At 47.8% G+C, this 17,950-nt stretch overlaps 1 protein-coding gene across 2 annotated transcripts in view; it reads left to right on the forward strand.

Annotated features, from left to right (window-relative positions):
• The window catches only part of PLXNA1 (plexin A1), a 312,964-nt gene that overhangs the window by 243,650 nt on the left and 51,364 nt on the right, over positions 1-17,950 (forward strand). For both annotated transcript variants that reach the window (XM_020981168.2, XM_020981169.2), the window contains exons 22-23: positions 4,248-4,504; positions 8,547-8,613. In XM_020981168.2, coding sequence (XP_020836827.1) covers positions 4,248-4,504; positions 8,547-8,613 — 324 coding nt within the window. The remainder of the gene's footprint in view (positions 1-4,247; positions 4,505-8,546; positions 8,614-17,950) is intronic.

The following is a 17,950-nucleotide window of genomic DNA, read 5'->3' on the forward strand; positions in this document are numbered from 1 at the left end:
GCCCCATTTCTGGCTAGTGGTCACCCAGCTGACAGCCTACCTAATGAGTCCTCCCCGTTCCATTCTGGGACTGCCCTAGCGGTAAGCTTCCCTCGATTGATCTGAAATCTGCCTCCTTAGAACTTCCCATTGAGACTAATTCTACTATCCGCAGAACCTGTATCATTGCTCTTCTGCCTGACAGCCCTTCTTCTTGTGATGTTCACGGCCCCCAGCCTTCTAAGGGGCTCCTCATTTGCTCTACCTGGGTGTCTCCTCCCTGTCCTGATCGACTTCCTCTGAGTGTACCCCAGCTTATCAGAATCTTTCCCAACTGGGCACATGGCTCACAGTGTTCCAGGTGTCTTCGGACCATTGCAAAAAAAAAAAAATACTACCGTCTCTCTCATTTTGGTGTCTAAAATTCTGTGACTATGATCCAGGGTGGAATTAGTATTTTATAAGAAGCTCCATCCCACTATTGAACTGGTCAAATAGTGCTCTCAGATATTTTTTTGAACGAACACGCCTCATTTCCCTGATCCTTATGCAGTTCATTTTTTTTTTCAAACCCAGTTTAGGACTGTACATTATCCTTGTGAAGTTTCACCTTCTAAGTTCTGGTCCCATTTTTCCATGTGGCTAAGTTCTTTCTGAACCCGGAGAATCAAGGTATATCTTAGCTCTCCTTCCTATAGTACACAGTTTGACATTCTCATCTGAGTACTTTTCCCTTCCAAATTTCAGTTTAAAGGCACTTCCTCCTTCTTCTTTCTTCCTGTTATAATTATTCTTGCCAGGAATAATGACAATAGCAATTCCGTGCTTTAAGGTGTACAAATTACTTCTCATAGTGCTTCTGTGATGTAGGGATTGTTATGCCTCATTTCTGAGGCTCACAGGGAATTTTAGTTATTTTCTGAGGATCACAAAGCTAGGAGACATTGGAGCCAGGATTTTTAGCCTTGAACCCTTGAACTCCAAGCCCAGGGCTCTTTTTTAATTATTCGTACCATGTCTAAGCTTCCTCTTAATTAGATCAGCAAGGTTTCCACTAAACCATTTTTTTTTGTTTTTGTTCTGTTTTTGTTTTGGGGGCAATGGGTATTAAGTGACTTGCCCAAGGTCACACAGCTAGTAAGTGTTATGTGTCTGAGGCTGGATTTGAACTCAGGTCCTCCTGAATCCAGGGCCAGTGCTCTATCCACTGTGTCACCTAGCTGCCCCCTAAACCATTCTTTTTTGTCTTTATAAGATGTTATCATCATCACTGGCAAACATGTATTCTGGTGGCAAATTAGATAGAGCTCTGGGCCTGAGTTCAAATCCAGCCTCAGAGTCTTACTAGTTGTGTGACCTTGAGCAACAAAGTCACTTACCTGTTGTTTGCCTCAGTTTCCTCAACTGTAAAATGGAGATAATAATACCCAACACTTACTTCACATGGATTTTGTGAGAATCAGATGTGATAATACTTGCAAAGTGCATAGCACAGTGCCTGACACATAGTGGGTGCTTTATAAATGCTAGTCATTGTCATTTTTCACATCTATATGCCAGACATTCAGAGAAGGGTCAGCTCTAGCTACTGCCCCCAGAGCATTTCCAGTCTCATTGAGAAGTTAGGACATGCCGATGTATCAAGGTGAAGTAACACCAGAAGGGAGTCTGGCTCCGTACCAGGCCAGGGATCTGCAGTGAGGGACAGCTCTGTGGTGGCTGGAGCTCACCTCCTGGAGGAGGGAAAACATAGTCCAGCCTCAGGAGGAGAATTGGAGAAAGTGGGGGAAGGGTTTCTAGGTGGAACGAAGTACAGGAGCAGAAGCAGAAATGAATAAGGCAGGTTCAGGGAAGACCAGTAGGGCTTAATAGTTAGGAGGTATGTCCACTGACATGGCGGAGAGTTGTGAGTGACTAGCTGAGAGGAAGGCAAGGGCCTGGTGGTGCAGAGCCTTAAATGCCAGACCAGGGCATTAAAATTTAAGTCTTACCTTCTGCCCTAACTCTGATGTCACCTCAGGGGCACCATCTTCTAGTCCCATTTCTTAGCTGGGTGCTACCCGTTCACAGGATGTTGGGTTGTTTTGATTCATGCTTGTCAGTGTCCCAGACATGGGCCTTGGGTCTGAACTGAAGCTGGCTTCAAGGCCCCCCTTTGTCTGTGGGCATCCCTACCTCCCCACTCCCTCCCCCCATCCTGAAGAGCCAGAAAATTAACCTTGTCCCCACTTTGCCAGGGCCCTAGGTCCCTGTTGAAGCCAGTGAGGCAGGGTGAGATAGAGAAAATCTGCACGACATTTCCTTCTCCCCCCACCTCCAATCTCATCCTCCTGCTCCATTTCTGCTCTGCAATCTCTGATAAGATCACCCATGTAGGACAGGACCAATTTCGGAGCTTATCGCCACCATGGCTGTTTCAGTAGCAGAGGATTGAGCCCTGATAGCATCGTGACATCTGATCGGAGAGGCCCGGACAATGCTGATTCGGCTCAGAATGAAAATTTGGGACAGCCTTGGCACCTAGGCCCATCCATCACTGGCATGGATGGTTTGTCTCCCATGGGGGGGGGAGGTGAGAGGGGAATAGGAGGGGTTGTTGACCAGGCTGTCTTGCCAGGCCAGCTTCACTTGGAGTCACTGTCAGAATTCAGTGAGGCACTGTCATCGTGCCCTGTAAGACCAGGCGATAGCCCTGTTCCCTTCTCCAATGGCAGGTTGTTGGTATGACCCGACTGGTGCCACCCTCCCTTTAGTGCTTTTGTTCCTTCTGCCCTTCCCCTTTACCTGGAACACCCCCTTCCCACACGGAGCCCCATTTCATTTGTTCAGATCCTCTCCATTCTCCCAAGACTTGGCTTGTTTTTGGTGAAAGCCTGGTAGATTCCTCCCCAAGTCACACAAATGACCTCTGTCCCCCCAACTATAAACTCTCACCTCACTTGGTTTTATGGCCCTTTTCATGTCCTACCTGGCATTGTATTTATCTCCTTATAGGTCTTTTCTCTCCTGTTTGCCTCTAGGCTTCCTAAGGACTGGAATCACGCCCCATTAATCTTTCCATCTCCCAGTGATGGACACTGAGCCTCAGTTTCCTCACCTGTTAAATGGAGGCAGTAATATCAGCAGTATCTAGTGCATGGGGATAGTGCCAGATCCAGTGGGATAATGGATGTGCAGCCCTGCTCACACTTGATAAATGTCAGCTTTTTATTGTTATTACAAAGCAGTATGTCATAGCCCATAGAGAGCTGGCCGAGAGAGCTTTGGAGTTAGGATAACCTTTGTCCAAATCCTGCATCTCATTCATGCTGGCTGCATGAGACAGGGAGGGGCCTTTACCTCCCAATGTCTCAGGTACAGGAGATGCCAGCCTGCATTGGTAGAGGAAGTGTCCTCACCTGGGAGTTATTTTCACACATTACATCACAGGCTTTGCTCCCCGCAAAAAAAAACCCCACCCAAATTATTATTTTTATAGTAGGGCCTCAGTAAATCTCTGTTGAATGAATGAGTGGGTGAGGTGACGAACATTTGAACCAGGTCTAGGCCTGGCAGTGCCAAAGTCAGCAGCCAGAGGGTCTCCTGCCCAGTGAAGAGGTTATACGCTCCCCACCCCTCAGAGGACTGTGGGTGTAGAGCACTGAACATGATGTCAGACTTTTAAAATGTATTAGTTTTACTAAATTTTTTCCCCTTCCTTTTTCTGACTGGCTCTCCAGAACGGGATAAGAGAGATACACTGGGAAATGTGGGTGATGCAAAACCAAAAAAATGTTAAAACATTTTTTGAAAAAGAGAAAATAAAGTTTCCCACCCTGATGAGTTCCCAGATAGGGAATTTGTGGTGACTGCCTGGTCACTGACCTCGATGTCTCTTGGTAGGGGCCCAGGGGCATGAGATGCACTCTAGCAGCTGCATCTCCTGAAGTCTGTTCACAGTGTCATAGGTTTTACAGGGCATCAATTCCAATCTGGTTATTTTACAGGGGAGGAAACTGAGGTCTGTAGAGGGGATGTGACTTAGAGATGGGTGTATAGGTTGTAAGTAGTAAAGCCAAGATTTGAATCAGATGGTGTGACTCCCACCTTGGGCTATTTCCATCACTCGTTGCTGACTCCCACGTGCCAAGGTCAGGATAACCCCGTACATGAGATAGCTCAGAGCAGAGGGGCATTCCCTATTTGGAGGGTGCTCTGTGAGTTCCTCACCATCTCCTGGAGGGTCATGATGGAGAGGAGCCTGACTGAGCCCATCCTCACCTCCCCAGGTTCAGGCCAATGTGGAGAAGTCACTCACCCTGTTTGGACAGCTCCTGAACAAGAAACACTTCCTGCTGACCTTCATCCGCACGCTGGAGGCCCAGCGCAGCTTCTCCATGAGGGACCGAGGCAATGTGGCGTCACTCATCATGACGGCGCTCCAGGGGGAGATGGAGTACGCCACGGGCGTCCTGAAGCAGCTCCTCTCAGACCTCATTGAGAAGAACCTGGAGAGTAAAAACCATCCCAAGCTGCTTCTGCGGAGGTGAGTGCGGGCGGCTGGGGGCCCCAGTGGACCCCAGAGACCAGAGCAGCCAGAGCATAGTGTGTCACAGCTGGAGGAGACCACAGACCCTGCCTCATCCAGCCCCTCTGCTGTGGGGGGAGGGAGCCGAGATCCAGAGGGTTCGAGTGACATGTCCAAAGTGCATGGTAGCATCTGAATCCAGGACTCTGGATTCCAAATCCAATGCTCACTACTGTGGACCAGCCCAGAGGATAGAGTACTGGACCTGGATCAGGAAGACCTGAGTTCAAATTTGGCCTCAGACATTTACTAACTGTGTGACCTTGGGCAAGTCACTTAATCCTGTTTGCCTCAGTTTCCTTATATGTAAAATGGGGATATGTCCTAGGGTGGTTGTGAGGATCAAATGCACTAATCTTTGTAAAGCACTTTGCAAAGTTTAAAGCACTATATAAATGCTCGCTCTCATTCTTATGATTGTTATTGTTATTTTCCTCATCATTTTCCCACCAGGAGGAGGCAGAGCTCGAGTTCTGGGGCATTCCTTAATGTTATCATGGTCTCTGAGGCCTCCCTCAAAGGGTTGCTTCATCTTGGCTTAGCTTCAACGCCTTCGGCCTCAGGGTTTGCACAGTCATAGGATGCGATCAGTTTAGAGCTGGCTGGGACCTTGCTCCCCCATTTTACAGATGAGGAGACTGAGGCTTCAGCAGGTCATAGCTTTAGAAGGGGTCTTAGAGGTCATTCATTACCAATTTTGTGAAGGAGTCGACCGAGGCCTGAGAGAAGTTAAGTGATTTGCTCAAGGCCCCACAGGTAAGAAGTAGCAGAGGCATCATTCGAACCCAAACCCTCTGACTCCAGGTCCAACACCATTCATTCTGGTTTTAGTTGGATGTCCTGCAGCAGGAGGAGGCTGCAGTCTGGCCCTGCCCCTCCATCACTTGCAGGGGTCTCTTGGTGAAGTCACTCCCTTTCTGTGGGTCGTAAGCATCTTCAGAAGTCAGATGAAGTTGGGGGAAGAAGAGTGAGGATCCCTTGCCTTCTGCTGCAAAGCAGGAGGGGTTGGGAAGTCTACTCACTTGTGAGCTCTTGACATCCTTCACTGGCTTCAAGTGCAGAAACTGTGTAGAAGAAAGGTCATTGAGAGGAGAATTAGGTGGCCTGGGATTTCCCTAATTTTACAGAAGAGGAAACCTAGGCCCAGGAGGTTAAGTGACTTGCCTGTGGTCACACTGGTAGTAAGCATACAAGGTGGGATTTGAACCCAGGTCCTTTGACTTCGGAGTCTGTACGCTTCCTGCTCTGCCTCCCTGCCTCCTGGGTTCCAGCCCCAGCTCTGGACACTGACTCAGTGTATGACCTTGGGTAAGTCCTGCCCCTTCTTAGGGCCTGTTTCCTCATCCGTGAAATGAAGGGGTTGGATTAGATGACCCCATCCCTTGCTGCGGAGTCCAGGGAAGTCTCCCTGGGGCATGCAGCCTTCTAGAAGCAGAACATGACAAGCTGTCTAGGTTTTTTTCCTTTCCATCTACCCAGGAATAAACACTAAGGCTGTGCTATCCCCTTAGGGCCCTTAACATGCCTTGTCTCCCGGCTCTGTGAGGGCAGAATTGTTTCAGATTCTGAAACATCCACAGAGCCAGAAAGAGCCATCCCTGTGCCTGCCTGAGCTAGTGGTAGACCTGAGGGTAGACACGAGGCCTCCCTCCCCATCTTGGGCAATCCTGTGCCCCTTCCAGCCCAGGGTTCTGGCTCTGGTCAGGCCACTGATGACAGACATGTGGAAGCAGGGCTGTCTTCTCTGACCTCCAACTGCTGGCCAGGGATGTGCCCTTGCTGTGGACTCCCAGGTCCCTGAGGCCTTCTTCCAGCTCCATGATTGGACGGCCCTGTGGTTCTCCAATTCCAGCAGTCTGTGATTTACTCTGTCCCCAATATAATAACCTGTTAGAGAACTGTCAGCAGTGAATCCATCCAAACCCTTCTTGGCCTATTTATATTTTCAGCCCGGTCAGTCTAATGAGTTCCTTAACCCTCTGCTGGGTGACTTGGGTCTGCTCCATTCGTCCTCATATCATCTGTCCTCATGTTTCATGCCTGGGATGGAAGGGAGGTATCTAGGGTGGGATGAATTAGATGCGTCATCAAAGAACATGGGTTCAAATCTAGTCTCTGCCACAGTTGTACCATATGAGTCTCCACAAGGCACGTCCCCTCTCAGGGAATGGGAAGGAATGGGGAGTAAAGCAAATGCGGCATCTCTCACAAGCTTGTGACATTTCACATCGTTTATAGAATTTGATCGCTGGCTTTCCAAGTCCCTTCCTAAGCTGATCCTTAATGGGGTCACCTAGGTTGGAAATCTTGGATGGGTGGGTAAACCGATCCAGTGTTTCAGAATAGCCGTGAGCAGATGGAGGGGCAAGGTGCTGAATGACTCAGTAAAACGAAGCCCTTTGACCTGTAAGTTCAAGAACAAAGATCGTGGTAGACTGGAATGATCTGTCTCTTCCTGGGGGAGGGAGGCCTTGAGAAATGAGTTGAATTTGGAATAGGGGGGAGTCCCAAAGAAGACATTCTGGGCAGCAGGACTTACCTGAATAAAGTCATGGAGGCAGGAAAGCACAAAACATGCTCAGTGGGAGAGAATAATCAGTCATTTGTTCATTCAGCAAGCCCTGATTAAAGATACCACAATAACAGCCAGCGGGTGTATTATGAATAAGATTTGCCATCACTCTACTTACATCAGGCCACTCACACTTCACAATAGCCCTGTGAGGGGGGTGCTGTTTTAGTCTTTGAGGAAACTGAGGCTCAGTGAGGTTGTTAATAGGAATGATGACAATAGCTAACATTTGTATAGTCGGGTTTACTAAGAACTTTGGTCCCTACAGCACTCCTGGGAGACAAGTGCTATTATCATCCCCATTTTACAGATGAGGAGGCTGAGGCAGGCAGGCTACATGACTTGCTCAGGGTCACACAGCTAGGAACTCTATGGGAGGCAGGATTTGAACTGAGATCTTCTTAACTACAGGCCAAATGCTGCTAGGGAGCCACCTAGCTACCTTATATTAACAGCTCATGTCATATAGCTTTTTAAGGATTGCAAAGCACTTGGTGCCTTTTATCTCATTGACCCTCATAACAAGCTGAAGGAGTGGGTTGTATTATCATCCCCATTTCATACAGCTGGAAACTGAGGCTTGGAGATATTAAATGGTTTCACTGGTCTTTCATCTAGGACATGTCTTCCTGACTCAAGTCTAACCCCAGTGGCTTCACAATTTATCCCAGGAGTGGGGAACCTGCAGACTTGAGGTCATATGTGGCCCTCTAGGTCCTCAAGTGCGGCCCTTTGATTGATTCCAGACTTCACAGAACATACTAATAATAAAGGGATTTGTTCTGTAAAACTTGAACTCAGTCGAAAGGCCACACCTAGAAGGCCACATGTGGCCTGGAGGCTGTAGGTTCTCCACCTCTGATTTAGCCATATCAGAGGCTGATTGTAGGGAAGGAGCAGGAGGAGAGAAAGCCGATCTCCTAGGATTGTTATCCTGGAGGGCTTTGAATGCCAGGTTCAGATGTTTCCCCATCCTCCTGTACATTGTAGTTATAGGAGATGGGGAATGCAGTGAGTCCGGTGCTTCTCCAAGCCCTGGCTCCAGCGGCCTCTTCTTCCTGTCCCCTCTAGCTTATAGCTTCTTACAGCTGGGCCCTACAGATAACTGAGGTCCTCAGCTAATGAGTTTCTGCCGGGGTGAGAGCCAGCCATGATTGGCAAGCCACGGGGCTATCTTTAGAGTTTTGTCATGGCAACCCCAGGGAGGCTGGCCTCCTCCTGCTCTCCCCCTCCTGCTCTCCCCCTCTCCCTCCCTCCTTTCCTTTCCACTGCCCTGCTTTGCAAGGCTTGACCTTTAAATCAGGAGGAAGAGGGGAGAGGTCAGGGACTGTGGGGGCAGGGAAGAGCCCAGCAAGATCACAATTCCCCCTCTTTAGGTAGTGGAGTTTTTTTCCCCTGTGCCCATCATTTTCTATCTCTTTGTTCTAGGACAGAGTCGGTAGCAGAGAAAATGCTAACAAACTGGTTCACATTTCTACTGTACAAGTTTCTCAAGGTAAGTTCCCAAAAGCCTTATTCTTCTGGTAGTCTGGGAGGGAGATGGAGGGTAAAGGTGGCTCATGGCCTTTCCCAGAGGGGTGTTCTCATTGTGAGAGGAGTTCCATATGCTCAGAGAGCCTCAGCACCGTGACCAGTGCTGAGAAAGGCACGCCTGCCTGTCCAACATGTATGTTCACCTCTCTTCTTTTAAAAATTATTTTCCATTCAGGAACACACTCTTATTTTTATATTACTGTGACATCTGAGTGTCTCCCCTCCCTTTTACCCTTGAGTCCTCTCATGGTAGGACCTCCTCTCATAACTGATAATGCCTTTGTCTGGTAATGTTGCCCCCATTCTGTGCCTGTAGCCCACCACCTCTCTGCCAAGAGGCAGGAGGCATGCTTCAGTCTACCCTCCCTCTGAAGTGTCTTACTCATCACTGCAGTGATCTGTGGCTTCTCAGGGTTGTTTTCTGCTATACTTTTCTGTTCGTCAGGTAAAGTATTCTCCTGGTTCTGCTCACTTGGGTCTGTAGGAGTCAGTCACTTAATCAACAGGTGCCTACTATGTGCTAAACAAGTCTTCCCACGTTTCTCTGAATTCTTCCAGTTTGTTATTTCTCATGGTGCAAAAATATCAATCCACTCTATTCCTGTACCATAATTTACCTCCACTTTCTTTTTCCCAGATGGGTTTGGTCCTTTCCCCAACTTGTGGCATATGGAAAACTGGAATGGGTAGATCTGGGTTTGAATTCCAGGTCTGCTATTTACTACTTGTGAGACTTCAGGCAATCATTCCCATCTGTTTCCCCATCTCTGACCTGATGGAATCAGACATTCTCTTCACAGAATCTCAAAATGGCAGAGCCCAAAGGGACCTTAGAGATGATTTAGTGCCATGTCTGTGTGGTACAGATGAGAAAACGGAGGCCCAGAGAGGGGCGGCACCTTGATTAAGATCACACAGCTGGATGGGAAGACCAGCAGATTTGGCATGAGGAGGCCCAGGTTCAAGCCCCTCACCACCCCCACTGCTGCTTATTAGTTGTCTGGCCTTGGGCGGTCTCATGCCATTTGCAACCTTGAGCGTGGGATGTATCATCCTAAGAGTGACAGGAGCAGAAACCAAAGCCGGCTCTGACTCGGTTCCCTCTGCAAAGATCTGATTAAGTGCCCATTCTTAGGTATGAGGGATACAGGGACCAAGCCGCAGGGATTGTCTGTGCTCGTAGAGAATTCATCTTCTCCTGCGAAGATACAGTATATCCACAGATAAATAAAATCAAAGCTCGATCAGCAAACATTTATAAAGCACCTAGTGTAACGCAGCCTGGTGGTAAGTACATTAAATGAAACCATCCCTACTCTCAAGGACTTTACCTTCTAGTCAGGAAGAGAAGTAAATCGATGAATTGTTGAGTCATTGCGCTCGTGTCTGATTCTCCATGACCCCATCTGGGGTTTTCTTGGCAAAGATACTGGAGTGGTTTGCCATTTCCTTCTCCAGCTCATTTTACAGATGAGGAAACTGAGGCTAACAGGGTTAAATGACTTGCCTAGGGTCATACAGATAGTTAGTGTCTGGGGCCAGATTTGAACTCGGGAAAATGAGTCTTCCTGACTCCAGGCCTGGCACTTATCTACTGTGTCACCTAGCAGGTGTCCAGACAGATTAAATGTAAGAATAAATACTTGCTTTCGTCAGGTGCTACTTCCTACCCAAGGTCTTTCCTGATCCCTATGCCCACCCCCACCCATAGTTAAATCAAAATATATTTCAGAAGGGACAGAACACCAATAACTAGGCTGAGAAGGAGAGGGGGAGATCAAGAGACAGAGAGAGAGAGCTCAAGCATAGAATGTTACCTGAACTTTGTATTGAAGGCCTCAGCCGGGGGAGGATGGATGGTGTGGATCTGGGCCCCTTCTCACTTGGAGCTATTCGCTTTCCAGTCTGTAATCCCTATAACTCTACCCTCACCCTCCCAGTGACCCTTGAGAGAGGAAAGGGGGAGGGGAGTTAAGGCAGGCAGCCTACAGTGAGAAGAGCCAATTCCCAGGACTTCCATTCATCATGAAGACAAAGTAGGTTTGAATAGCTTCCAAGAAGGAAGGTGGGCAAGCCCCGAGCCGGCGGGTCCCAAGTGAGTGCCAAGCAGAAGTGATTTATCAGGTCTCTTAGAAGTACTTGGCTCCATGCCCCGGGCTTGGCGGGGACACGCCTGCTGTCTGTGTCTGGAGATATCTCCTTGGGACAGCGGACCCTCAGGTTAGCCCGGAGATGAAGACACAGATGGTCTCCCTCCTTGTTGAGGCCATTCTGTAAGACCCTCATGGCTGGGCATTAGTCAGAAGTACGATGGACAGGGACCAAGGTCATGAGGTCACAGGATTTAGAGATGGAAGAGCCCGCAGGGCACTTGCTATGGAAGGAACCTTTGAAATCAATTCGTCCTGCTCCTTATTTTACATAGGAGGAAACTGAGGCACAGGAAAGTTGCGTGACTTACCCAGAACTACACAGCTGGTCATGCTGGATTTGCACTCGGGTCTTCCTGACTATCCCGTGCACCACCTGGCTGCCTTTAATCATTAGGTGAATCAATGTCACCTTCATTAAAGCAGCAACATCCATTATTTATCTGTGCTCTCTTTACATAGAGACACGGAGACCCACCTTAGAACAAGGCTGCAAGAATTACTAGGCCTGAGATGAGTGTCACCTGTTTGCCATCACAGCTTGGTTTGAACCCCAGTCACTCTGTGCCAAGGCTAAGTGGAAATCCCCTGGGTCCATTCCTTCAGTGCCTCTTTCTCCAACTGCAGAGCTCTTGGCCTTGGGTGTTAAAAGTCCTTCACAACCTGCTTACAGAGAGAAAAGAGAAAGTGCTAAGTTGCCTTCTCACTCCTCCCAATTAGATCAGCTCCTCAGCACCTTCTCATTGCAGGGAATCTATACTCACTCTCACATGGCTGGAAGGAGAAAAAGCATTAAAGAAGGACAGTGGAAGGGAACTCTGGGAGAGAAGGGAAGACTCCCTGAAGGCAGGAATGATTCATTTATTCAGTTTGTATCTCTAGTGCCTAAATCAGTGCCTGCCAGTCAGTCAACCATCATTTAGGCTCTGTACTCTGCTGAGGGCTGGGGACCAGCAGAAAGAAAGACTACCCTTGCCCTCAGGGAGCTTACATTCTAATGGGTGAAGACACCCCATAAATGAGAACTAAAAAGGGGGTGGGGTCAAAGGTACCTATGAGGGAACATGGTAGCCAGAGTCCTATGGGAATGAGTCAGCATTGCAGCCTGGAGAGGGCTAAAGACGGGGCTGATTTGGACCTCCGCCCAAAATTGGAGGCTCTGGGAGGAACCAGCCAATCAGGAGGAGAGGCCCCAGGGGTAGGGGATGCTTCCTGTGTGAGAAGTAGCCCTAGGGTGGAGGGAGCTTTCAAGGTGAAGACATTTCTCTGGCACAGTCAATGAGTCACCAGCCTTCATCCTGGACAGGGATGAAGACACAAAGTATGTACTTAATACATGCTGATTGATTAAGTGATGGATGGATTAAATTCAGTAAATGTGTAGTAAGCTTCTGCTAGGCACAGGACCCTGACTTTGGCACCCAGGGAGATAAAAAAAAACGTAAATAAACCATGGAAGATTATGGAGCTGAGAGAGGGGAGATCATGGGAATTTTGATATTATCTTATCCTTCATCTTACAGATGTGGAAACCAAGTCCAAGTGACTGGCCCCAAATCATACAGCCATTTAGTAGAAGGGGCAGGAAAAGGTCTTCTGCGTGATGTGGTGGAAAGAATGGCTGTGGAGTCAGGAAGTCATTTATCTTCTCTGAATTTTAGTCTCCTCATCTATGAAATGGGTATAATGATATCAGCCCCCTTCTAGGATTCTTATGAGGACCAGATGAGAGAACATATAAAGTGCTTTGTAAGCCTTAAAGCACAATATAAAATATTAGCTATCATTCCCATCTCTCTGAGATGCTGGTGGCCATGGAACAGGGGATTTGGGTGCATTTAATGAGGGCTTTCTGGAATGTCACTGGTTGGCCTCTTGGGGAGAGACTGCAGGGGGAGACCAGAGGGAGGGGAGGATGTTGAAAGGTCAAGGATTGGAATCTATAGGGCATGAGAGGTATGTGTTCTGTAATTCTCTGCCTGGGAGTCTGGCAGGCCAGGCCACGGTTTCTACAACTCAGAGCAGGTTTTAATGAACAGAACCATTCTTTCCTGTCTTTCACTTCTAACCTCTGCTCTGAGGCCATAGTGCATCACTCCATCCACCTGTCCATTAAGCACCTACTGTGTTATCAAACCTGTGCTAATGTGGAGGTAAGAGAAACTCCCTGTGTGGTCTTGGGCCAGTCACTTCTCTTCTTTAAACTAAGCCTCAGATTCCCCATCTCTAAGATAAAAGAATTTTACTAGAACAAGGTTTTTTAACCTTTCTGTGTGTCCTGGACCCCTTAGGCCATGTCTGGTGAAGCCTGGGGACCCCTTTTCACAATGATATTTTTAAATGCATAAACCAAAGTACAGAGGAAACCAATTATGTTGAAATATTATTATCAGAGTTTTAAAAAAAAACATATGCTGCAGGTTAAGAGCCCCTGGCCTAGATCTTTAAGGAGATAACTCCCAGCTCTAACACTCTGCATTCTAGTATTCTCTATACTGAGGTTCCCGTGTTTGGTGACTCTTGAGACAGACTTCCTGCCTGACAAGGGCCTTGAAGCATTGTGGAGGAAGAGAGACACCCACTCATTGATTAGTGAACAATAGAAGATGGTATCTAATTGTGTGATGTTGGATAGTGGAGACTTTAAACTACAGATGAAGTCAGAGAAAGGGATGTGCCTGGCACTGGGCTGCGCCCCAGGGACATGGTCACAAAGCAGGATACAAGCATTCCCCACCTTCAGAAGTCAGATAGATTTGGGAAGCTGGCACCTGAACGCAAGCTTTAAAAAACATTTAATTAATGCCTTTTGTGGCTTCATTACATGCTTTTCAACTCTCCCCACCCCCACCCCAGCACCAGATTGAATCCTCCCTTGCAACCAAAAAAAACCCCCAAAGAAATAAAAACAAAACCGAATAGCAATCAATATTGTAACTGCATCTAACAATGTATGTGGTATTCTGTCCTAGCAGTCCCCCACCTCTCTGCCAAGGCTGAAGGTATATTTCATAATCTTTTCTCTCACACCTTCATTTGGCTTGTCAGCTTCTTAGAGTTAACGTAAAGAAACAAATTTTGGGCTTTGTGTAAAGAAAAACTGCCTTGTGGAGCTATCCAGAAGTGGAGTGTGCTCTCCTGGAGGCCCCAAGGTCCTGGCAGGGCAGCATCAGGCCAGACCCATGGCAGGAAGATGATAGAGGTGGGAGGAGGAAATTGAGGGCTCAGTTATTTGTCCAATGTATGATTTGTTCCTGGCTGAGTCAGGACTAGAACCCAGTACCCTATCGAGCAGTGGGGTTGGCCAAGAAAAGCCCAGAAACCCTGCCCTGAGCCTCCTTCCCGGTATTGGTAAGTGAAGGCCCAGGAGCTACATGACCTCGAGCTGTCACCAAAAAGACTAAGCCCCTGCTGAGAAAGACCCAGTTAATCCTCCAAAGAAGCAATTATGAAATGATCTCTGTGTATCCAGGCACAGTACTAGATGCTGGGTCTTCAAAACAAAAGGAAGACAGGCTTTGCCATTAAGGAGTTTACATCCTAGCGAGGGAGAGGGCATGCGTGTATATGACGGATACGTGATAAACATATACAGAAGAGGGCAAGGTTCTGTCAGCTGGGGAAATCAAGGCAGAGATGAGGAAGTGTGTCCTAGGCATGAGGGACGGCCACGATGAAGGCTTAGGGACAGGAAGCAGAGGGTGAGGGAGTGCAGAAAGTCCTGTTTGGCCAGACCATAGTGCATGAAAAAAGAAGAATGTGTACTTAGGCTGGAAAAGTAAGAAGGGGCTGGTTGATGAGCTGAGAGTGCCTGTGGGGTTTATAGTTCATCCTTGAGGTGATGGGGAGCCACTGAAATTTATTGAGGGCGGGTAGGTTGTGTTTGGGGGGGGGCGATATGGTGAGACTTGTTGAGTCACTTTGGTCGCTCTGTGGAGAATGATTTTTAAGTGGAGGAGAAATGAGGCGTGGAGGGACTGAACCAGGCTGGCGGCTGCATGAGTGGGGAGATCCAAGGTGGAAAGCCTAAGATTTGACAGCTGATTAGATGTGTGGGATGTGGAGGTGACGCTGACGTTGTGGTGTGGGTGACTGGAAGCAGGGTGGTGCCCTTAACAGAAACGGGGAAGTTTGGGAGGAAGGAGGTTTGGAGGGGGAAGAATGAGTCCTGCCTTGGATCTGGTGAGTGGGTGGTGCTCATGAGGCATCCAGTGTGAATGCGCAGTCAGCTGTTGGTGATGCGGGCTAGGGGCTCAGGTGTTAGTAGATCGTTCTGCAGAGGAAGGACCCTCCAGTGGTCATGCACCTACAGACTCAGCTGCCAGAGATGCACTTCCTAGGGTTCTGTATCTCTGAAGCTGGAAGGGGCTGCAGAAGTCATCTGCTCCAACTCCCTCCTTTTACAGAGGAGACCATGGAGGCCTGCAAAGTGCTGTGACTTTCTTAAGGCAGGGATTTGAACTCAGGCCACCTGGTTAGAAATGCCCTCTGCAGACTCCCCACTGGGGCTATTCAGCCTCTGTCAAGGCTTGAAATGGAGGGAGGCTCGCTACCTCCAGAGGCAGCCCCTTCCACTCTGGGAAAGCTCCTATGGTTAGGAAGCCTCTCCTAAATCCTCCTCCTTCAGACTTAGTCCTGCCCTCTGGGACCTAGGGAGTTGAATTCCACTTCCTCATCCCAACCCTTCAAACACTGGACAATAGTGGTCATTTTCCCTGCCCTCCCGCAGCCTTCTCTTCTCCCGAGGAGTTTTCAGTGCTCATCCTTAGCACCTGTGAGCTATCCTGGTATAGTGCGCTTCCTGGTCCTCACCCTCTGGGGGTGTTTGCTGGCCCATGTCCTTCCCAACGTGGGCTGCCCAGACCTGACCCACATACCCCAACGGTGACCCGATTGGGGCAGAGTACAGCAGGGACTGTGGACCCTCATCCTGCTTACAGTGCCTTTTTACTCCACGCATAAGGCTGTGCTGCATTTTTTAGGGTGGCTGGCTGACTCCTTTTGAGTTGGCAGCCCACTGAAAACCCTAGTACTTTTTCATGTGATTAGCCATGCTTTCCCCATTTCTGCACATTTATCTCTATTAAATGCCATCTTACTGCATTCATCCCTTTCTTCTCTCTTTTGACATATTTTTGGATACCATTTCTGTCATCCACCATTACTGTTCCTCTCTCCTTCTTTTTCTCTCTCTCCCCTCTCTCCCCCTCTTCCCCCCTAGCTTTTTGTCATCTGTAAATTTCCTTAAATATGCCAGCTATCCCTTCATCCAAATCATTGATAAAAATGTTTACTAGATCCAGGGCCAAGGGTAGATGGCCTACATTTAAAAATACTATATTTATTATGTCTTTTGTTCTAAGTCCACTCTCATTTTTTAAAAAACTAATCACTCCCCCCCCAACCCCCCCCCCCCAGGCAGGCAGTCCTTTTAGTGAAGATTAGAAAAGGAGGAGAAGAGCTGTTCGGCAACTGTCGACCCTGTATGGCAAAATGCACTGTATTCCACATCCTCAGTCCCTCCACTTGTGGAAAGAAGGGAGGGAGGACACATTTCTTCATCTTGTAACATAGCTCTGCATGTGTAATTATACAATACAATTCATATTACATGGATTATGTTTATATAGAAAATTACATATTAATATAACATTTATATAGGGTATAGTTTTATAATGTAGACATTTATAATTTCTAATAATATAATCAATGTTATGATGGAATTAATGATATAATCATTGATAATATATAATAATATAAATCTTTAGATCTTTATATTCATATATTAATATGTTGATCTGTGTATGTATACACATACACATGCACACACATGCGCACACACACACACACACACACACACATGTTGTTTCCCCCATAGAGTGTAAGTTCTTTGAAGGCAAGGACTAATTTCATTTTGTTCTTCCTTGTTCCTGCTCACTTAGCACAGTGCCTGGCACGTAGTAAGGGCTTATTGATTGATTGAAGCTTACAAAGCACTTTGCTCAGCATTTTCTTGAGAGGTGGATAATGTGAGCATTGTTACCCAAATTTACAGATGAAAAACTGAGACTGAGATGCTGGGGTGACTTGTCCTGGGTGACTACTAGGAAGTGATGGAGCTGGGTCTTAATCTCATTTTCCAGTTCTTTAGTCCCAGGTTCTTTCTACTTTCTGCCGTCCCCCACTAAATTAGTTTTCTCACACCTGTTTCCCAAGAATTGCCCCTGTCCCTGAAGACCAGGACAGGCCTACTAGGGGAGTGAGAAGGAAGAATTGTTGTTAACCATTGGGTTACTGAAGTTACTGTAGAGGGTGGCCCCACTGGGCCCATCACTGAATGTGAGTGGCTTTGGCTGGCTAACTCCAGGCTACGTTAGAGTACTGTAAGGATGGTTATCTTATGTCCTCTCCACCTCAGGCAGGTCTCTGTGCCACGTGGGGCTGATCCCAAATGTCTGCCTCCTCAGGGGCTCTGTAGATGCCTCAGCTGGTGCTCAGCTGGGATTGTGGGCCTTTTTCTGGGCCTGAGAGTTGCTGGGGATGTCCACCTCCCCACATTATTTCACTGCTCCTATGGGAGGCTTTTCCAATGTGGAAACTCGCTTAGAATATGCATTATACATGCATGCACCCAATCATGGTCTCCCCTGAGCCTTCTTTGTATACCTTGCCTCTTCCATCATCCTGCCTGGAGGGACTTCTTAGCATCCCTCAGCTCCAGTGGCATGAGGTGTATGTAGCTTAGCCTTGGGGGCATTTCTCTGTAGGAAGTTGAAGCAGTCAGGGCCCTTAGGCTGAGGCCCTTCTCCTGGGGAAGGCACAGCAGGTTGGCCGGCTCCTGGTCAGGGCCAGGGGTGCTAGGAGGCATTGACATTGGCAGCAGTTGAGGGATCGCTGAATTCTGTTAGATCAGCAAGTTGTTTTATGGCAGGAGTATGCATAGTACTGGGCTAGGCATACATGGGGCAAGAATGTATAGATTGTTCTAAGAGACCTTAGAGCATAGAGCGACCTTAGAACATAGAACACTAGAACCTCAAAGCATAGCATATTAAAGTTGGCAGGGGTCTTAGGATATACACTATCAGAATTGGGCAGGAAATTATAACGTAGAATGTCAGAACTAGAAGGGACCTTAGAATATAGGAA

The sequence above is a fragment of the Phascolarctos cinereus genome, unplaced genomic scaffold (genome assembly GCF_003287225.1).
Source record: "Phascolarctos cinereus isolate Bilbo 61053 unplaced genomic scaffold, phaCin_HiC Scaffold_4;HRSCAF=312, whole genome shotgun sequence".
Lineage (NCBI taxonomy): Eukaryota > Metazoa > Chordata > Mammalia > Diprotodontia > Phascolarctidae > Phascolarctos > Phascolarctos cinereus.